General features: G+C 37.4%; 1 protein-coding gene across 1 annotated transcript in view; it reads left to right on the plus strand.

The window, feature by feature from the left end:
• VPS8 (VPS8 subunit of CORVET complex) overlaps positions 1-22,964 on the plus strand; it is a 113,981-nt gene that overhangs the window by 23,867 nt on the left and 67,150 nt on the right. Inside the window, exons 15-26 of the mRNA XM_070753097.1 lie at positions 1,108-1,278; positions 3,814-3,888; positions 4,539-4,574; positions 5,293-5,383; positions 6,560-6,606; positions 9,896-9,985; positions 11,285-11,331; positions 12,416-12,638; positions 13,649-13,738; positions 15,393-15,444; positions 16,605-16,647; positions 21,237-21,309. Of these exons, the coding sequence (XP_070609198.1) occupies positions 1,108-1,278; positions 3,814-3,888; positions 4,539-4,574; positions 5,293-5,383; positions 6,560-6,606; positions 9,896-9,985; positions 11,285-11,331; positions 12,416-12,638; positions 13,649-13,738; positions 15,393-15,444; positions 16,605-16,647; positions 21,237-21,309 (1,038 nt within the window). The remainder of the gene's footprint in view (positions 1-1,107; positions 1,279-3,813; positions 3,889-4,538; positions 4,575-5,292; positions 5,384-6,559; positions 6,607-9,895; positions 9,986-11,284; positions 11,332-12,415; positions 12,639-13,648; positions 13,739-15,392; positions 15,445-16,604; positions 16,648-21,236; positions 21,310-22,964) is intronic.

Consider the following 22,964-nt stretch of genomic DNA (forward strand, 5'->3'; position numbering starts at 1 on the left):
CCAGAAAGTAATGCACCATATTTTTTTCTTCAACAATTATTTATTGAACACAATGAAACTTACGCACAAGAAAAAATTATGTTTCTTCTACACTCTATTTTTCCACGTAATCTCCATTCCATTCTATGGCCTTCCTCCAGTGAGACACAATGACATGTATGCCTTGTCGGTACCACTCCTTGTTCTGGTCACGAAGCCATTTCTGCACTGTGCGAATCACCTCTTCGTCATCTTCAAAATGTCTTCCGTGACTAACCGTACTTCTGTAAACTGCAGGTTCTCCATAAACTGTACACAAACATTTGTGAATGCTCCCAACAGTTTCTGTGTAGTGAGAAATTCAATGACGACACATGGCTTGTAATGTACATCATTTACGGAGCCATTTCAAAACACTGCTGCAGCTACGCTTTCTGTCTGAAGAAATACAAAATTTACACACACACTCCTGACAATTCAAATAATGTACAGTAGTACCTCTAGATACGAGCTGCTCCACATGCGAGTATTTCAAGTTACGAGCCACGACAGGAGCAAAATTTCTGTTCAACACCTGAGCTCAAATTCGGGATACGAGCCGAGCTTCCACTAGGTGGCACAAGAATCCTTGCTTCTGGTTATCTCGGCGGGGGGAAAACAAAGTCTAAAGGCATTCGTTCGAGATCCGAGTTGATCAACATACGAGCTCGGTTCTGGAACGAATTAAACTCGTATCTAGAGGTACTACTGTATATCTAAAGTTTTGCATTTGTACCATTACTGTAGCCTGAGGAAAAAAAATGTGGTGCATTGCTTTCTGGGCGACCCTCGTAGATCTATCCTTAGTTTCTCTCATAGGAATTAACTTCTGGTTACCTGATGATCTTCAATGTCATTCTTTACATCCTTTGCATTTTGTTTGAACAGTGTTGGAGGTGGGATCTTACTTCTGTGTTTCTTTTGATGCACCTTTTCTGAATCATTTGTTGTGACAATTACTATACAACTTTCAGACGTAATTGTTTAGTGCTTCTAACATGACTTCTTGAATATTATGGTTTGAAAGTCTTTCTTAAATATGTCACATCACTGTTTTGATACCACTTCCTTGTTTTTGCTTTCCTCTAGTGGATAAACTCCCATACAATTGTGCTTCTAGACAGTGTAGAAAAATTACATGTGATAGATCGTCATACACAGGAAGAACTTGAGACTGTAGAGATATCAGAAGTTCAACTAGTATACAATAGCAGCCACTTCAAATCATTGGCAACAGGAGGCAATGTTAGCCAAGCATTGGTATGGCTCTATTTTGTTTCCATAGTATTCTATTCTGTTTTGGTTTTGTAATATTCTTTTCTGAAATTTGAGGTGTCTTAAAATGTTACAGAGATAATTTTCTTTCTTTTTACTTTCTATGTATCATGGTTGCTGTATCTGCTATGTAGTGCACTGTTACTACTGGTTATAATAATAAAGGCATTACTTTATCAAAGCATTTTATAGAAAATGGTTTTAATACAATTGTACACTGCTCAAAAAAATAAAGGGAACACTTAAACAACACAACGTAACTCCAAGTAAACCAAACTTCTGTCAAATCAAACTGTCCACTTAGGAAGCAACACTGATTGACAATCAGTTTCACATGCTGTTGTGCACATTCAATTTTGTACAGAACAAAGTATTAAATGAGAATATTTCATCCATTTAGATCTAGGATATGTTATTTGAGTATTCCCTTTATTTTTTTGAGCAGTATATTTTACAATGTATTGCTGATGTACAGTATAGCCATTGTACCCATTATGACAAACATAACTTTTGAAAGCCCTTCATTGTAATAGTTATACAGTATTTAGCCTTGTTGCTTGCCCTGGCATAAAATTATGTATGCTGCTGGGAACATCCAGTCTTTTAAAATGACTTTCAGACATTAATGTAGCTATAATATTTACTGGAATTATAAAGTTGTAGGAATATGTCATGTACAACTTGACCAAAGAAATCAAACTTCTCTTTATATTTCTGAAATATAGCTTTGTTTTTCAGTGGCTAAAGACTTAGGCAGTTTATAGCTGCTATACATTAAAAGAGGATAACAAGACACACACACACCTCCTTTTTCTGACTTTTGAAACTGTTTAAAGGGCCTTTAAAGTTTAAGCAAATCTAATGTCTGGGGAATGATGTTCCAAAGGGTACTTGTCACAACAGAAAGGGGTCTCCTCCTGGCTGTGCCAGATGTTGCTCTACAATAGATAGGATCCAGAACCCACATCTTCTGCCAGAACTGATGAGATGAGTAGATATGATCAGAGAGAGGCAGGCCCTCAAATAACCCAGACCCATGATTGTGAATGTATGGCACATGTACCGCACATATGCAGAGCCATGATTTTCGGGTCTTTGGGGCCCACTAGAAATCGGGAAACAGTTTCCAGCCTTCGGAGGGTGGGGAAGGCCCATTTTTTCCTCTCCGTGAGCTCCAGAGCCTTTCTAGTAGCCTGGGGAGGGTGAAAACGGCTTTTGCCCACCCCTCCCCGAGGTCCTCCGGAGGCTGGAAGTGTTATGCTTGCCAACTTTTGGTTGAACCAGAGGTTCCGGGGTTTTTTCCTTCCCCAGGCTTCAGAACTTTTTAGGAGCCTGAGACGATGAAAACGGCCTTCCCCAGCTTACCCCTAGAGGCTCTCCAGAGGCCAGAAATTGCTCATTTCCCAACTTGAAGTTGGCAGATGGGCCATTTCTGTCCTCCGGGGAGCCTCTGTGAGGGAAAAAGGCCATTTTCGCCTTCCCCAGGCTCCTAAAAAGGCTCTGAAGACTGGGGAAAACAAAATACAGATGTGCCATCATGTGCGCCCCACCCAATGGAATTATGGGTGTGGGCACGCATGCACATGACCCCCCAGGACCCCGCTTTTTGGAACGCAAACAAAAAAAAGCCCACCATCACTGATCTAGACTCTTGTCCTATTTATGGCATAATTCAGTACAGTATAGAAGCAATTTTCTAGTGTAAGGTGTAAATTAATGTTAAACAGTTAAAGCCAGGGGTCCCCAAACTTTTTACACAGGGAGCCAGTTCACTGTCCCTCAGACTGTTGGAGGGCCGGACTATAAAAAAACCCCTATGAACAAATTCCTATGCACACTGCACATACCTTATTTTAAAGTAAAAAACAAAATAGGAACGTACTATTTAGAGGGAGGGAAGAAGTCTGAAATTCATATATGTTTATGTTTTGTTTTTAATTTTCTTTTGTTAACATCTGATTGTAGGTTTTCTTGGCTTATAGAAAAATGTATAAAGAAAGAAGGAAGCACTTTGGCATAATGGTTAATAAGTTAGAATTATAATTGGTGTATTTTTTGAAGGAACATTAAGGAGGGAATTTAATTAAAAGAAAATGAATGTAACTGGATGATAAAAGTAGGGAAAAAAACTTTTGCAACTTTTTTGATGATTGATATTAGTTACTAACAAAATACCACATTTTATTCATAGAAAATTAGATGGAACACTGTGTTGTGTCACTTACCCGTGGGCCGGATAAATGGCCTCAGCGGGCCGCATGTGGCCCGCGGGCTGTAGTTTGGGGACCACTGGTTAAAGCTCTTATGGTTTTATGAACTATTTAAGTGGCAAATTCAAAGATACTATACAATAATACGATACAATATTATACTGTACTATACTATACTGCTAAAATATTTTACTTGTCTTGCTTCATTTATATTTTAAGTGACTAGATATATATTGTACCTGTTTTTTTATCCAATAACAATGTAAACTATATATTCCTGCATTAAGTAAAAAAAAAATCTGTTTTTTAGGCACTGGTGGGTGAAAAGGCTTGCTACCAGTCAATCAGCAACTGTGGTGGTCAGATTTTTTATTTGGGTACAAAAGTAAGTTTTTCTAATTAGGTTAAACAGGTTAATAGCAATAGCATTTAGACTTACATACTACTTCCCTGTGCTTTTACAGCACTCTCTAAGTGGGGCATATTGGCCCCAACAATCTGGATCCTCATTTTACCCACCTCAGAAGGATGGGAGTCTATCTTATTCTTCTTGATCATTTCTGTTATTATTTGTCAGACTTGTTAGCTGTGTGAATCACCCGTCCTTTAATCAGATGATTTAATTCAAAAATATTGTCATTGTCATATACACAAACATTCATAGATTTGTTCAGTTTAGGTAATACAGCAAGCTTGAATTGAGCAAAATTAATAATAATTTGAACTTTTTATCGCAGTTGCTCTAGAGAAGGAAAGGGAAAGAAGAATATATAACTATGAGACTTTGGGGTATTGCTATTGTCAGCAAAATTGTTTTTGTCAACAAATGGAAAATAGTTCAGCATAGCCTGACATGTTTGAGATACATTGATTTCAACTTCAGTAATTCCCCTGCCAAAATCAAAGAAAGTTATTTAGCATGTGTTTGAAAAGTTGATTCATCATCCTTCTACTACCTAAGATGCCATAATTATTGCTAATATACTCTTAAATAAATATCTGTTACTCACCTGTTTCCCCCTCATTTTATTTCAGTCTGTTCATGTTTTAACATTGAGGACTTGGAGGGAGGTAAGTGAGGAGAGAAGGAACAAGTTACTTTTTTCATGGCTTGACAAATAGAGGTGTCTGTGAGGGACATGTACAGATCATTGAAAAAGATATCAATATCCAGACTTCAGTATATCACTTTTGTTAATATATATTTAAACTAATATTTCTCAAAATTGGCAATTTTAAAAGGATTAATTTTAACTCCCAATATTTCCCAACCAGCCATTATCTGCCACTGATAACCTGTCAATTTAATTCCACTTGGAATTTGTCTTCTAAATTTTATTTCAGATTGAAAAACAATACATATATAATTATTTTAGTGGCTGTATTGAACATCTGGACTTTAGGTTATATTACTTTCAGTTTAAAATGGTTAAAGCATTGTTTAAATTTCAGTTTGTCTGAGAAAAGAAGAATTTTTAAAGAATAATCTTTAGATGATGGATATAATAAAATAATGATTGTTAAAACTGATTAATTTGAATAAATGTCAACAAAGATGTGGTTTTATCATTTAAATCTATCCAGATCAGTCATTGTTTTTAAAACAGAATTAACTAGATGGTTTTCATTTGAATCTTAAAGAAAACACTATTTTCTTCAGAACAAGCCTTTACCATGCTGGAGACAAAAATAGGATCACTGCAAGTTTGCGTTAAGTTTATAGAATTCATGTTTTGCTGAATTTTATTTATTGATATTTCTGATGTAATTTTTGTACTTTTTACCTTAGAGGATCGATCACCTTCTGAAACAAGAATGTCTTAATGAAGCTTTGGCTTTGTCGTGGTCCTTTCATGAAGGGAAAGGCAAAGCTGTTGTGGGTAAGTGTATTTACCTCAAGTAACAGCAGTTTTTTTCTGTTCCTGGCTGCCATCTTTTTTTCCTGTACTTACCTCATGTACTGTGCCATTTACTCATCTTGCCTAGAAATTCACAATCTTTCCAATGCCATAGGTGTCATTATAAGGCTTTGGATAATCAAGGCTTTTGCACGTCACTTTTGAGATGATATACAGTAAATTACAATATGTGAATAGCTAGAGGTGATCAAAAGGGTTGATATAATAACAGTAATAATAATAATAATAATAATAATAATAATAATAATAATAATAATGGGACTTCCGACTTCAGACTGACCGAATTCTGAAGCATAACACACCAGACATTGTGATCGTGGAGAAAAAGAAAGTATGGATCATCGACATCGCAATCCCAGGAGACAGCAGAATTGAGGAGAAGCAGCTAGAGAAATTAGTGAAATACGAAGATCTAAAAATCGAGCTGCAACGACTCTGGCATAAGCCTGTGAAAGTGGTCCCAGTGGTACTTGGCACGCTGGGCGCAGTACCAAAGGATCTCAGCGGACATTTGAAAACCATCGGAATAGACAAAATCTCCATCTGTCAATTGCAAAAGGCCGCTTTACTGGGATCGGCAAACATAATTCGCCGCTACATTACGCAGTCCTAGGTGCTTGGAAAGCGCCCGACTGGTGATGAAATACGAAATCCAGCATAGTGATCTTGTTTGCTGTGTTGTACTGACATAATAATAATAATTTATTAGATTTGTATGCCGCCCCTCTCCGAAGACTCGGGGCGGCTCACAACAATATCTTATCTTATGTGAAAGTTGCAAAAACTGGGAAGTTCAAGTTGTATGCCACTGTTTCTGCATCTAGCAAGCATTATATAAATAGACGTTATATTGTCTTTGATCATTTATCATATCATAATATTAAGAATTCCACCTTCTGAGTTCAGTATGATTGTAAGACTGAAAACATTAAACATAAGAAATAGCATATAAATTCACCTCTACCATAGTAATTCAATTACACCCAGATAGTTTGTGTAAATTATAAAACATTAAACATTTGTTATTACACTTAAACCTTCATATGAGATAATAAGAAAACTGCTTCTGTTTGTATCCTGAGTTTGTACCCTGAAAATTTAAAGACTTTTGTTTTGTTTTATTTTGTTTTGAAACAGGCTTATCAGGAGATGAACAAAAACGGAAGGCTGTTGTTGCAGACAGAGTGAGTTTTATTTTTATTTAAACTTAGAATTAAATTCCTTTTGCATATTTTATTTTTCTACAAGAAATACATGTATGTGGGTTTCATTTCGAAAAGGTTGATTTTTAGCTATGCAGTTTCATATAACTGATCCTTGTTTTTAAAGCTACATCTTTATACAATATATATTTAAGGTATATTTTAATAGAATTTTGGGTCAAACTATTCACATTATAGATGGTTATTAATTTTCTACATTTTTGAACAGTGAAGGGGCAACTGAGGCCATAAAGCTTCAATAATACTTAATCCTGTATTTCTCCTCTCTGAACTTGGTGTCTAGTCCCCAGAATTAGAAAGGAAGATTTCTATGTTCAAATAATTTACTTTTCAAATGAGAAGATTGTTTTAGTTTAATAGTATTATAAAGGAGAGGAGTATAGGTTTTTTTTACTGTTTTCTTATCTAATCTTCCTTTTATAAATGGAAACATTATCTTAAATTCAGGATTGTCTTACTTTGAGATACTGTTAGTGTACAGTTGTTACAGGAATCTATGTAGTCACTTTGAAGTTTAATATTCGATTAAGTGTAAAAGCTTTACCACTTCAGTATTGTTGCGGAATTAAAAACTGAAATGTTTTTTCCTGTAGAAGCATATGAGTACAGTACCATAATGCAGGTTTTTTATTTATAATTTTATGATTGAATGTGCTCACATTCTGCACAAAATTCTACTACTGGAAAGTAGATTGGGACTATTTTTCTCAAACTCCACAGAAATTTCAAAATCATTTTTTTCTGAAATCAGGAAGAAAAATGTCAAGTCAATATAAATTTTGCTTTTGTCAGATGGATTTTGCTCTGTATGAACTACATGCAATTGTCTTATGCCTTAAAAAATAGGACAAAGTGTAGGGCAGTGATCGTGAACCTTTTTTTACTTGGGTGCTGAAAGAGCGCGCACTGTTGTGCATATGCAAGTTCCCACAGCCATAATTCAATGCCTGGGAAGGGCAAAAATAGCTTCCTCCACCCCCCTGGAGGCTGGAAATGGCCTGTTTCTCAACTTCTGGTAGGCCCAGTAGACTTGTGTTTCACCCTCCCCAGGCTTCAAAGGCTTTCCTGGAACCAAGGAAGGATAAAAACACCCTTCCCCCTGGAGAGTCTTTGGAAGCCAAAAACGCCCTCCCAGAGCCTCTGTGTGAGCCAAAAATCACCTGGCCAGCACACACATGCACGATGGACTTGAATTAGGGCAATCACCTTGAGATTTGACTACTGTAATGCTCTCTACATGGGGCTACTTTTTAAAAGTGTTTGGAAACTTCAGATTGTGCAGAATGCAGCTGCGAGAGCAATCATGGGCTTCCCTAAGTATGCCCATGTTACACCAACACTCCGCAGTCTGCATTGGTTGCCGATCAATTTCCGGCCACAATTCAAAGTGTTGGTTTTGACCTATAAAACCCTTCATGGCATCGAACCAGAATATCTCCGAGACCACCTTCTGCCGCACGAATCCCAGCGACCAATTAGGTCCCACAGAGTTGGCCTTCTCCGGGTCCCGTCGACTAAACAATGTCGTCTGGCGGGTCCCGGGGAAGAGCTTTTTCTGTGGTGGGCCCGACTCTCTGGAACCTGCTCCCCCCATAGATTAGAACTGCCCCCACCCTCCTTGCCTTCCGTAAACTCCTTAAAACTCACCTCTGCCGTCAGGCATGGGGAATTGAGGCATTTCCCGCCCCCCCCGGGCCTATACAATTTATGTATGGTATGTTTGTGTGTATGTCTGCTTTAATAATGGGGTTTTTAAATGTTTTTTAAATTTATTAGATTTGTTATGAATTGTTTTATTGTATGCTGTGAGCCGCCCCGAGTCTACAGAGAGGGGCAGAATACAAATCTAATAAATAAATAAATGGCTCATGTGCCAGTAGATATGGCTCTGAGTTCCACCTGTGTCTACGGAGAGGGGCGGCATACAAATTTAATAAATAAATAAAATAAATAAATGCCATAGGTTCACCATCAGTGGTGTAGGGAATCCAACCCCTGTGCAACCACACGACTGGGTTCCTCGGTACTCATGCTTCCTGATACATTTCTAGTAGAACAGGTGAAGCTGCTTTTGTCACTTTATCAGAAGCAAAGAAAGGGGGAGAGCATTCATGTTCTCTTGGGGATCGGTATCCGAGCCCAAAGAAGATCCATTTTAATAAACCCTGGGGAAATAATGCCTGAAACAAATTTCCTCATAGAACGTTCATGTGCTTATTGGGCAAAAAAGTATTGTACCAATGTTTTTGTAGTAATTTTTTTAATCAGACATGTCTCATTATATTAGGACAGATAGATCGGGGTGGATTCTAACTTACTTCTCTGCCGGTTCGCTTCGTCCTATACCATGTGGCTGTGCCTTGTGGTTGCGCGCATGCGCAGTGGCAAAAAATAATAATAAAAAATTCCCCCCCAAAAAGCTGAAAACGAAATGGCAATCCATGTACACTACCGAAAACTCGGCTTTTGCACATGCACAGAAGAAAAAACCCAAACAAAAATCCCCCCCCCCTAAAAAAACAGGAAGAAAACCTGAATAAATTCAAAACAAAAAATGGTGGCGCTTAGGGACTGGCATCTACCGAACTGCTTCCATGACATTTATTGATTGATTGATTGACTGATTGATTGATTGTTAGAGTTGAAAGGGACCATGCAGGGCATCAAGTCTAACCCCCTGCCTGAGCAGGAAATCCTATAGCACCCCAGTCACATCGCAGTCCAATCTCCTCTTGAAAGTGTCCAGAATTGGACAGTTCACAACCTTCGCTGGAAGGCCGTTCCACTGGTTGATCGCTCTGATCGTCAGGAAGTTCTTCCTTATTTCCAGGTTGAATCTCTCCTTGGCCAGCTTCCAGCCGTTGTTCCTCATCCCGCCCTCTAGTGCCCTGGAGAATAGAGTGACCCCCTCTTCACTGTGGCAACCCTTCGTATACCTGTAGACTGCTATCATGTCCCCTCTGGCCCTCCTTTTCTGTAGGCTATCCATGCCCAGTTCCCTCTCTTCATAAGTCTTGGTTTCAAGTCCCCTAATCATTTTGGTTGCTCTTTTCTGCACCTTCTCCAGAGTTTCAATGTCTCTTTTGAGGTGAGATGACCAGAACTGGATGCAGTACTCCAGATGTGGTCTGACCAGGGCATAGTCATCATCATGACATCACTGGCAGGTTGCTACCAGTTCGGCGAACTGCTCCGAATCGGGAGGAACCCACCTCTCTAATAGACATACTATAATCTTTTGTGTTTATAGATGGTTGAAATACTTATTCATTGTGCTGATCGAACCATGAAGAAATGTCCTGAGCAGGGTAAAATCCAAGTTATGGAGCAACATTTTCAGGTATGCTGCCTTAGACGTACTATGAAATGGGGTATTTAAAAAGAAGCAGAAGCAATAACTTAAAAAAGAAATTGTGGTCTTAGGCACTAATATTATCGCATATTTTGATTCATTTCCAAATTATCATACAAATGGAAAATTGATATTGAAGCGACTTCACAAGTACTGTATATATAGTTGTAGGAAGATGTAAAATAAACAGAAAAAAAATAGAGGGATGCTAAGAACAGATGTAATTGCTTAAAGAACTTGAAGGAAAATACATTGTTTAGGTAATGGAAAAGAATAAAACTACCATGGTGTGTGTCTTCTTAGTCTAATGCCTTCTCTGTGGTGGCCCCGGTCCTCTGGAACAAACTCCCTCCGGAGATACATACCGCCCCCTCCCTCCTGGTCTTTTGCAAAGCCTTAAAAATCTACCTTTGCCCGCAGGCATGGGAGCCCTGAGTGATGAGATTGTGAGATATGATTGGATTGGATGAATGTATGCGAATGTTCATGGGGTCCTTTAAATGTTTTTTAGTAAATTTTCATATTTTAGAGATATTAGATTTCTTATATATTGTTGTATTAATGTTGTACGCCGCCATGAGTCGCCTCGAGAACGGCGGCATAGAAATCTAATAAATAAATAAAATAAAATAAAATAAAAAAAAATAATGCAGCAAAATTAGCAAAGACTCCCGTGGTCTTTCAAAGGCCAAGAGTTTCTGAAGAACATGTACATAACATTGACTGTAATTTGAAGGAAAAAGATTAAGATAAAAAGCGAGATGAGGACAAGTTGCCTTAGAGATGACTAAGATGGTATTTCACATGGATGTTTTAATGGTGTATAAGGAGGTAACACATATCAAGAAGCCTTGTTTTAAGGCCATCAGCCTTAAGTAGCTTACTGTAATTTTGTTCTTTGGCAATTATTGGAAGTATTCAAACAATACAGTAAACAAAACCAAAAAAATTAGCCTGTATTTAATGGGTTCTTGAAAAGTATTCATACGTTGCTGTAGATGCGAAATACAGCGTCTACATTGTAAAATACAGTACTGCACTTCAAGTTCTGCACTGGTTGCTACTTTCTTATTAAGCACAATCTAAGATTTGGGTATAGGACTTGGCTGTCTAAGACAGTGTCGCTGGCTGGGGAATTCTGGGAGTTGAAGTCCAGATATCTTCCAGTTGCCAAGGTTGGGAAACACTGGTCTATGAGGCCACTTCTCCCATTAAGAACCTTTTGGTCTACTAAGAGGCCCTTTCTATATGCAAATAGTTAGATTTTTCCACGTTCCTTTTTTGCAGACTATGGTCCCTGTCATTGTTGACTATTGTCTTCTACTTCAGCGAATGTAAGTAAAAGCATGCCGCAGGAATTATGGTAATTTTTCCAGTAGACTGCATCTTGACTGCAGTTTGTGCTAGTCTTCTAAGTTGTTTCAATAAGAGTGCCACAGCACTTGGAGAAATGCTTCGCGCAATACTTGAAGTATTCCTTTGAATCTTCTGTGTATTTTCAGAGAACCTAGGGAGGGAGGGTGTTAAGAGAGGGTAGGGAAGTCTTCAAGAGGATGTGATGCTTCAAAGGCACCTTCTCAATGGACCTGCATAATCTTAATGGATAATCGTTCTATAGCTGGCTTTAAGGTAGATGTATGTGTATTTTCTGCCTGCATAATTTTAATTTTATTCATTTATTTATTTTGTCCAATACACAATGAGGGTTTTAGTGGGTATATATATATATATATATACACATAGTAAAATACATGATGCAGGTTATAGAGGAGATACTCATAGTAAAATATATCTAAGAAAGAATAGAAAATAAGGTATAGTAATAGAACATATCAATGAAGGAATAGAAGAAGAGATATAGGAATAGAAGAAAGGTATAGGAGATATAGGAGAGCAATAGGACAGGGGACGGAAGGCACTCTAGTGCACTTGTACTCGCCCGTTACTGACCTCTTAGGAATCTGGATAGGTCAACCGTAGATAATCTAAGGGTAAAATTTTGGGGGTTTGGGGAGGACACTATGGAGTCCGGTAATGAGTTCCACGCTTTGACAACTCGGTTACTGAAGTCATATTTTTTACAGTCAAGTTTGGAGCGGTTAATATTAAGTTTAAATCTGTTGTGTGCTCTTGTGTTGTTGTGGTTGATGCTAAAGTAGTCGCCGACAGGCAGGACGTTGCAGCATATGATCTTGTGGGCAATACTTAGATCTTGTTTAAGGGGTCTTAGTTCTAAACTTTCTAGGCCCAGGATTGAAAGTCTAGTCCTATTTTGAATAATAGTATTATGTTTAGAAATTGTTTTTGCATAAAATAGCAGATGATTAAAACAGATATATTGCTGAAAATCCAGCTTGTATAAACTATAAATTTTAAGAATAATCTGTCAAATACTTGCCATGTCTTTTTCCTCCCCAGAGATATATTATTCGGTCAAATGTATGACAAGATGAGTGAAAATTCGGTAGCAAAGGGAGTGTTTTTAGAATGTCTTGAGCCATACATTTTAAGTGATAAATTGGTTGGAATCACAGCTCAGATTATGAAGGATTTGCTACTTCATTTCCAAGACAAGAACCTAATGGCAAATATGGAAGCCTGCATTGTGCATATGGATATTACCAGCCTTGATATACAACAGGTGATAACTTTTAGTAGTTTATAACATATTATTGATGAATAAGAGGAATATTCAAAAAGTTCTGTATTATATGTTTTCCTTAGCATTATAAAGTACAGTGGTATCTTGGAGGTGTGATGAGTACCAAACAAATTATGAATACTGGAACAAAATGTTTGTGTCAAAATGATTGAGTACCAAGTTTGATGAATTTCAAAGCAGTTAAGTCCCAAGGTACCACTGTATTTGGTACCAGATATGTTTTGATCTGTCACTTGATTAACCCCAAATCTTATTTTAGAATGATTTGTAGTTATAACAAGAGGAAGGTGTTATAATAATTCCTTGGTCATAGGTAACGAAGGCCCAAATAGTGCCAGCTGCTCTTCAGGCCTACTTTGATGAATGCAATGGACCAAATACTGTAGTGTGTGTGTGTGTGTGTGTGTGTGTATATATATATCCTAGTCCCTAGACGCTATCCTAGTCGCCCTTAATTTTAAAAATTCAGCAAAAACATGTGATATATATATACATATATATATATGTATGTGTCACATGTTCTTTTGCTGAATTTGAAAATTAAGGGAGACTAGGATAGATCTATTTCAGCCTTATTTTGGCCTCATCAGCTAGCCATACCCACTGGGATATATATATATGGATGGATGGATGGATGGATGGGTGGGTGGGTGGGTGGGTGGGTGGGTGGGTGGATGGATGATAGAGAGATATATATCTGATGAAGACAGATTATCAAATCCATAAGAAAAGGGATTCAGAGAAAATGCACTTTGAAGTCATAGGTTGAAGGCCTTCTAAATAAGTCTGATGTTTTTGACGAGTCTTCAGAAATGGATGATTCACAAGCTATGAATTTTCTACTCATGGGTAAAGGAAAGCCTTTTATCTCTTGTATCTATATAAATATTGCTAACAAATTTCATACGTTGAAATGAAGTATGTTCTGAGACTAATATGCATGTGATTTTTAGCAGATTTAAAAACCTGAAACTTTGTTTTGCTTCTAGGTTGTCTTTATGTGTTGGGAAAACCATCTGTATGATGGCATGATCTATGTCTATAACAGTGGAATGAATGATTACATTACTCCGATGGAGGTAGGAAGATGTATCTACCTTCCTACCTAATTGATGGCTTTGAATTAGGATTATTCTTTTAATAATTCTGTTCTTCCTAATGCAATTAGCTACAATATCTTATAGATCTTTAGAAACACACATACACACTCAGAGAATCAAATACAATCAAATAAACCAATTTACTAAATATCGTACAAACCTTCAAGATTAAAATCTCTCATGAAACGCAGATTCAGTTTGGATAAATGAACAGTTTCAAAACGTCCTTTAAAAAATATGGGAGTCACTTGCTGAGATCATGGGATCATGTTGTGCCTTTGACTATAAGCAAGTGTTGAGAGCTTGTAAAAGTGTTGAGAGCTAGCAAAATGATTGTAAGAGATTATGTCCATTGAGGAGGAGCTGGGGTGATGAACTACAAGGAAGGTCAGTTTCCCAGGAAGAAGAGAGAGTACATTCTAGAAAGATGAATGCGACGAGGCAGCACAGCCTAGCCCTAGAGTAAATAGAGGAAGAGAGCAAGGATAACCCCTGCCTAGAATCTCTCAGGGTATATCCTTGTTTAAATTGGCAAGATTCTGTCTTCTATGTGTAAGTAAATAAGGAACGGAACTTTGACTGAATTGTCCCATATTGTTCTTGAAACATAGAAACATAGAAGACTGACGGCAGAAAAAGACCTCATGGTCCATCTAGTCTGCCCTTATACTATTTCCTGTATTTTATCTTACAATGGATATATGTTTATCCCAGGCATGTTTAAATTCAGTTACTGTGGATTTACCAACCACGTCTGCTGGAAGTTTGTTCCAAGGATCTACTACTCTTTCAGTGAAATAATATTTTCTCACGTTGCTTTTGATCTTTCCCCCAACTAACTTCAGATTGTGTCCCCTTGTTCTTGTGTTCACTTTCCTATTAAAAACATTTCCCTCCTGAACCTTATTTAACCCTTTAACATATTTAAATGTTTCGATCATGTCCCCCCTTTTCCTTCTGTCCTCCAGACTGTACAGATTGAGTTCATGAAGTCTTTCCTGATACGTTTTATGCTTAAGACCTTCCACCATTCTTGTAGCCTGTCTTTGGACCCGTTCAATTTTGTCAATATCTTTTTGTAGGTGAGGTCTCCAGAACTGAACACAGGATTCCAAATGTGGTCTCACCAGCGCTCTATATAAGGGGATCACAATCTCCCTCTTCCTGCTTGTTATACCTCTAGCTATGCAGCCAAGCATCCTACTTGCTTTTTTCCTACTGCCCGACCACACTGTTCACCCATTTTGAGACTGTCAGAAATCACTACCCCTAGTTTAATCTGACATCAATCTTGCTAGACTAAACTCCTCCTCTTCCTCTTCCTTCTTTTCTTGCATTGTTAAAACATTTTTCTGTGCAAGAAAAATGAATTTTGTATAAAATGTTCTTAATCATTGAAATAAAATTATGATGTTTGGACAGTACTTTACAGAATCCTTGATACACTACCAGTTTAAGTTACTTGGTATGCTTTTTCTTTTGCAAAGTTTTCTATCTTACTGTCAAGTCCACTAATATCTCTTTTTGGCAATGTGTGAAATGTTTAGGATGTAATAATTTTCAAGGTTGAAAAACCAAAATCACAAAGAAACCATTGATGTGCTAATTTTTTCTCCTCTTGATTTTTTTAAAGAAATTGTTCAAAGCCATTGCTCATCCACTCAGTGCTGGAAAATCACTCTCAGGTATACCATGCCTTATCAGTACTTTTTATGGAAAGTTTTCTTCTTGTATTGTGGGTTCCTTTTTCCCTCCAATAATGCTTATGAAGAATATTAGTCATTACTATTTTTTACTCAATACATTTTCAGCTTGGCAGTTTTCATTTATTGATAATTGACCTGTGGGTGAGAACTACTTCACTGGATAGTCCCAACAATAACATTTATTTGATAATATGACTTTCATATACAGTGGTACCTCTACTTACGAACTTAATTCGTTCCATGACCAGATTCTTAAGTAGAAAAGTTTGTAAGAAGAAGCAATTTTTCCCATAGGAATCAATATAAAACCAAATAATGTGTATGATTGGGGAAACCACAGGGAGGGTGGAGGCCCTGTTTCCTCCCAGGAGATTCCTAGAGAGGCCTCACAGAGGCTTCTCCCCACCTTTTCTGGCCCTGTTTCCTCCCAGGAAATTCTTAGAGAGGCCCCACAGAGGCTTCTCCCTGCCTTTTCCGGCCCTGTTTCCTCCCAGGAGATTCCTAGAGAGGCCTCACAGAGGCTTCTTCCTGCCTTTTCCTGTTACAGTTTTGGAGGCTCAGGTTTGTGAGTGGAAAATGGTTCTCGAGAAGAGACAAAAAAAATCTTGAAAACTTGTTCTTATCTAGAAAAGTTCATAAATAGAGGTATTTGTAGGTAGAGGTACCACTGTATAGTCTTGTATGAGTGCCTAATCTTAGACATACAAAAGTTAAATAATTTGCTAATCCTTCATGAGGGTTACTATTATTAATTAAAAAACATGTTGAGGTAGATGGGCCAATATATTACAGTTTTGTATAACACTCGTTTTTGAAAAAATGAATAGAATTGTACTCTCAAGACTGAAAGTAATGTGTCTTTTTATACAGTGATAGCTATAATACTACATGTAAGAATAGAATTAATTTCTTTACTTTATCAGTCAGGTTTAGAAAGTTATATTTCACTTGAACCTTTGGGAATATTTAAATATCTGCATATATTGAATTTGATACAGACATATCTCAATTTATCAACTTAAAGTGGTGATAGGATCTTGATTTTAGTATATGGCTTCATTAAATCTGCATACATTAAACCTTTTAGTAAATGTGTTCAGTTTTCAAGATATGTATATATAGTTTTTGCTGTTTTTTAGATGAGCAAGTCATTATGGGCAACAAACTGCTCGTTTACATAAGGTATGCTTTTTTCAACACTATAAATTAAAGATGCTACATAGCCACATGAAATAGAAAAATCCTGCTGTGCAATTTATTCTGATGCAATATTTCAATAGTTTAACCGGGGTTGTACGTGTCTGTATTTCTGATAGAGATATTATTGTGATTGTTTTAGACTGAGCTGCCCATAGTATTGAATGGTTTAAAGGCGTCTGTTGTTTTTATATCTGTAAGACATTTAGAATCTAATGGAGTGGGCGCATATAATTAACTTAAGTAATAATGAATTTACAATTTAAAAAATAATACAGGAAAAGCCCAGTGGATATAATAAAAAATAATACACTCACTACAGAAATCAGAAAATGAATAGGAAGGCAAAACTCATCAATTTTCAATGATACCTCATAAGTGATACTCATTATTTATTATGCATTTATTTATTGGATTTGTATGCTGCCCCTCTCCGCAGACTCAGGGTGGCTAACAACAGTGACAAAAAAACAGCATGCAACAATCCAATACTAAACAACTAAAAAAACCCTTATTATAAAACCAAATATACATGCAAACATACCATGCGTAAATTGTAAGGCCTAGGGGGAAAGAATATCTCAGTTCCCCAATGCCTGAAGGCAGAGGTGGGTTTTAAGAAGCTTACGAAAGGCAAGGAGGGTGGGGGCAATTCTAATCTCTGGGGGGAGTTGGTTCCAAAGGGCTGGGGCCGCCACAGAGAAGGCTCTTCCCCTGGGTCCCGCCAAACGACATTGTTTAGTTGACGGGACCCGGAGAAGGCCCACTCTGTGGGACCTAACTGGTCGCTGGGATTCGTGCAGCAGCATATCTGAGTGGAGATCAGAAAGGGGGTCTGTAAAGATTCTGAGAGAAAAATCTCTTTTTCCTTGTTATTCTATGTTAGACTTTTCAGCATATTCTATTTTTTTGAGTGAAGAGACCTTTTTTTGCAGGTCTTACCCCTAAAATCATAGCCTATATGTATTGATGTGCATGACAGAAAGCTAAGGGGAGCAAGGACATTGTCCTGTAAGCCTTAATTAAGTAATTGATTGCTTAATAAGTTCCGATATTGTGACAGATGTACTTGCCTTTCGCAAACTTGCGTTTTGCAAACTCCTAAAAACCCACCTCTGTTGTCAGGCATGGGGAAATTTGATCCCCCTGGGCCGTTTCCGCTTTATGTATGGTTTGTATGAGATGTATGATTGTTTTTATATTAAGGGTTTTAATTTGTTTTAATCATTGGATTTGTACTGTTTTGTTGTTGTGAGCCTCTCCAAGTCTTCGGAGAGGGGCGGCATACAAATCTAATTAATAATAATAATAATAACAATAACAATAACAATAATAATAATAATAACAACAACAACAACAACAACACAACAACAATAATTAATAAATAATAATAATAATAATAATAATAATAATAATAATAATAATAATAATAATAATAATATGGGAGCTCCATCGTTCACTGGCTTCTTTCTCAGTACGTACACTATAGAACTGCCGATTGGGTTTGAGATTGACTGAGGTTCCAGTCTAAGTATCTATCCTCCTTTTGCTGATTTTTTTCTGTACTTTTGCTGACTGGACTGAGCAAACAAAAAGTTATATTAACAGAAAATACTGGCATGTTTCGATGACTTGCAGCGTACAATCCTTGAAATGAGATTTTTGCCATACAGTATAAACAGTATGTCTTGGTTGAAAGGTTAAATCTTAGTCAGTCTAGGTAGGACACCAGGGGGCGCTATTGATTTGCTTATACAGTACAGTATACAGTACAGTACTAACAATTGCTGTGAGCCTTTAAAAGTATTGATTTGAGTCATTCCTAAATAATGAATGCATCAGTAAAAGCTACTGAACCACTCTGTCTAATAATAGCATTAGAGAAAACAAGGGATTCTGTATAGGTTCAAAGTTAAAGAAAATAGCTAAAATTAAAATAGTGGACTTTGGGCAGATAAATATCTGTACCTGAACACTTTCGAATGAAATACAGTTTGTTCATTGAAACAGTAAAATGTTTATTTGATTTTATTTGTAAAATATGTGGGAGGAGTAATCTGTGAAGTAGCTGATTTTCTTGCAAAATTCTACTCTTCCTTCTACTTCCTGTGCTAAAAGGACAAAATTTGAAATGAATCTAGTAGCAGCTTAAAGGCAAAATATTTACTGTACTGAAGGATTTTGTGTTTGAATGCATGTCATGTTCTAATGGCAAAAAGTAATTCCATTGAAATTTAGATTGCTCATTGAAATTTATTTTACATATTAAAATAAATAGGTAGATGGGTAGAAAGTGTACATGAACAAGAACTATTTCAAAAAAGGACTCTCTTATTTTTCCCTCTTTGCTTTTTTTCTCTGGGAATATACCGTATTTTTCAGAGTATAAGACGCACCAGAGTATAAGCTGTACCTTAGTATCTTAGTTTTTGGGGAGGAAAATAGGGAAAAGAATCTGTTTATCAGCTATTCATCTGGCTAGTGTCCTTAGCCTGGTCAGCTTCAGCACATTATTTTATCCCCTGGTTAGAGCTTTAAAAAACCTCTAGTCAGAGAGAGTAACAATGAAAGAGCTTGCTAGCCAGTAAGAGCGAGGAACATCATTAGCACCTGTAAAGAAACATTCGAAGCAAGTAGAACAATGGAAAAAACCCTGCAAAGACTTAGGGCTTGGAAAATATTCTTCGCAGAGAGTAACAATGAAAGAGCTTGCAAGTTGGCAAGAGTGGACTTGTTAGCATCTGGTTAGGGCTGGAAAGAAACTTATTCAGAGCAAGTTAGAGCAATGAAAAAAACCCTGCAAAGACTTAGGGCTTAGAAAACATTCTTTGCAGAGAGAAACAATGAAAGAGCCTGCAAGGTAAGAGCTGGGAAGATCATTAGCAGCTAGTTAGGGCTGGGGGGGGGGAAAAAAGCTACATTCAGAATATAAGACACACCCAAATTACCAGCCTCTTTTAGTGAGGAAAAAGGTGTGTTTTATACTCCAAAAAATATGGTACTTCTGATGCTACTTTGCGAAACTAGAGATTATAAAAATATTTTTTATTTATTCATTTATTTATATCCTGCCTTTATTATTTTCATAAACAACTCAAGGCAGTGAACATGTCCAGTGCACCTTTCTTCTCTTATTTTCCCGCCAAAACTACCCTGTGAGGTGAATTGGGCTGAGAAACAATGAGGTCACCCAGCTGGCTTTCATGGCTAAGGCGGAACGCTCCCTTGCTTTCTAGCCTGGTACGTTTACCACCCTCGAATTAAAGCCACGTGTTTGGGACCATTGGCAATGAAAAAATAGTCTTACAACTGGCCTTCACACAGCCATTGCAGCATCCCCGTGGTCACATGATCAAAATTCAGTCACTTGGCAACCAGCTTGTATTTATGACATTTGCAGCGTCCCAGGGTCATGTGACTCCCATTACCACCTTCCCAGCCAATTTCCAATTTTAAAAAAAGTCAGTGGGAAAGTCACATTCTCTTCACAGCTGCATGATTCACCTCACAACTGTGGTAATTAACAACTAGGGCAAAAAAAAAAAAAAAGGTTGGTCATGACTCACTTCATAACCAACTTTGTTTAGCAATGGAAATTCTGCTCCCAGTGGTGGTCATATGCAGTGATGGGCTACCAAAATTTTTACTACCACACTGTGGGCGTGGCTTATGCATTTTGTTCCAACATCTTTCAGTGCAAATTGGGTGCTCTGGGGTGGAGCTCCAAATTTTGCTACCGGAACTGCGTTCCTGATCGTTCCCTTAGGAGCCCATCACTGGTCATATGTTAAAGATTACCTGTATAAACTAATAGCAGACTATTTTTGCATGCCTATAATATATTATGGCTGTAAATACTATTAGCAGTCCTGAAGATACTGAGAATCTCTAGGAATAATTTAACGAAACCTTTGTGGGCAAAGTTCCGTCAGAGTAAATTAAGTTAGGGCTGCCTATATTTAGTGAACTAAAAATATAGCATTGAATGAAGTGGAGGAAGCTGTGAGAGTCAGAGCGCCTGGAACTCTGAAAAAGAATGTTTCAAATGTGAATAGCCAGAGAAGTAGTAAAACCAATTGTTTTTTTAACACAGAGTTGTAGTTCTTATTATCTGTATTTACTTATGGGACCGCCTTCTGCCGCACAAATCCCGGCGGCCGATAAGGTCCCACAAAGTTGGCCTTCTCCAGGTCCCGTTGACCAAACAATGTCGTCTGGTGGGACCTAGGGGAAGAGCCTTCTCTGTGGCGGCTCCGACCCTCTGGAATCAGCTCCCTCCAGAGATTCATACTGCCCCACCCTCCTCGCCTTCCGCAAGACACTTAAGACCCATTTAAGTCGCCAGGCATGGAGCAGCTAGATCATGCCCCCTTCTTCTCTGACCATTAAATGTTATGTATGGATGTGATTGAGTAGACTGACTGTTTTTTATATAATGGGATTTTAGTTACTTTTTTTTAACTATTAGATTTGTATACATATTGTTTGTATTGCATGTTGTGAGCTGCTCCAGGTCCTCAGAGAGGGGCGGCATACAAGTCTAATAAATTGAATTGAATTGAATTTCCTTACAGCTGCTGTTTGGCAGGCCGAGCTTATCCATTGGGCAATATTCCTGAAGACCTGGTACCATTGATTAAAAACCAAGTGAGTTTTTTAAAACACTTCTATAAAAATTATGAGAAAAGATGTACTTTAAGAAAAGAAAAAGTTATGCAAGTTGCTATATTTGATAAGAAATTAACATTTTCTTAGAGGTGTAATTTTATAGTAGACCTCCTTTAACATTAAGAAGTACTTTTTGGGGGCTGCAATTATCATAGAATTACCAACCTTCTAAGGTTAACTCCTAATCTGCAGTTTCATGTTTAGAATTGTATTCATATATGTTCTGTCAGGCTCTCTGGTAGACTTCTCCCAAAAATTCACAGGTACAAATTTCAGACACACACACGTTTGAAAATTCAAAACAATGTTCTTTATAATGAAAAGTCACTTAAACCAAGCCCTCTTTTGGCATAGCAAAGAGCACTCATCTCCAAACAAACTGGTAATTTGTACAAGTCCCTTATCAGTTCTGTGATACTTAGCTTGCAGCTGTGAGGCAATTCACAGTCCTTCTGTCATAAAGTGAAACACACTTTGCTCTGGTTTAGTTTCAAAGCGGGGAAAAATCAGCACACAAAAAGTCAAAGTCAGTAAAGCAGTCACGAAACACAACGATCAGATAATCCTCCACAATGGCCAAACCCACAGGCTGCTATTTATAGCAGCCTCACTAATTACCACAGCCCCACCCAACCACAGGTGGCCTCATTTTCTTTGATAATAATCTCTCAGTTGTTGCTGCCTATGCATCGCTCTCCGCATGTGTGGCTGTATCATTAACTCTTGTTCTGAATCCAAGGAGGAGCTAGATAATTGATCTCCTTCTGAGCTGTCTGCCACACTCTCCTCCTCCCTGTCACTCATGTCTTCTTGGTCAGAGGAGCCTTCATCATCAGATTCCACCGGGGGCAAAACAGGCCTGCAGCATGTGGATGTCTCCCCCACATCCACAGTCCTTGGGGCAGCAGCTGGGCCAGAGCTAACCACAACAATATATGAGCAAGATGAAACTCTAATGCAGGTGAAGCAGTACTGCATAAATTGTGAGCAGGGATATAGCAGATTTTTAAAATTTGTGTTTCACCTGAACATTCTATTTATATATTTTTATTATCTTTTCTCCCTTTTTATTATATTGTTGTAAATTTTAAAATGTATTGTTTTGATTCAATGTTACTTTTACAGATACAATTATTGCAGACGTGGTAGATAAACCCACAGTAACTGAATTTAAACATGCCTGGGATAAACATATGTCCATCCTAAGATAAAATACAGAAATAGTATAAGGGCAGACTAGATGGACCATGAGGTCTTTTTTGCCATCAGACTTCTATGTTTCTATGTTTACTACAAGCATAACATTATTTGAATTTTGAAATGAAATTGAGTATAACACTAGAAACATCCTCTTTAATGAATATGCTAGAGCAGTGTATGGTACAACTATGAGAAAATGAGAAAATAAATTGACTGGTTAACAAATGTTTCAGGATTGAATTGTTTAAATATATTTATGGATAACACATAAATAATTATTTTCATAATGGTAGAGGTGTGCTAGTTTGGACATGATTGTACATAATTTTGTATGTCCATCCAATGTTGATAATGTATTTTACAGATATAAATATATGAATGAATCAGTGGTAGTTACTATTGGGTATGATAGAAGAAGGAGTATGTATCAAAGA

This window comes from Erythrolamprus reginae, chromosome 5, assembly GCF_031021105.1.
Source record: "Erythrolamprus reginae isolate rEryReg1 chromosome 5, rEryReg1.hap1, whole genome shotgun sequence".
In the NCBI taxonomy this organism is placed as follows: domain Eukaryota; kingdom Metazoa; phylum Chordata; class Lepidosauria; order Squamata; family Dipsadidae; genus Erythrolamprus; species Erythrolamprus reginae.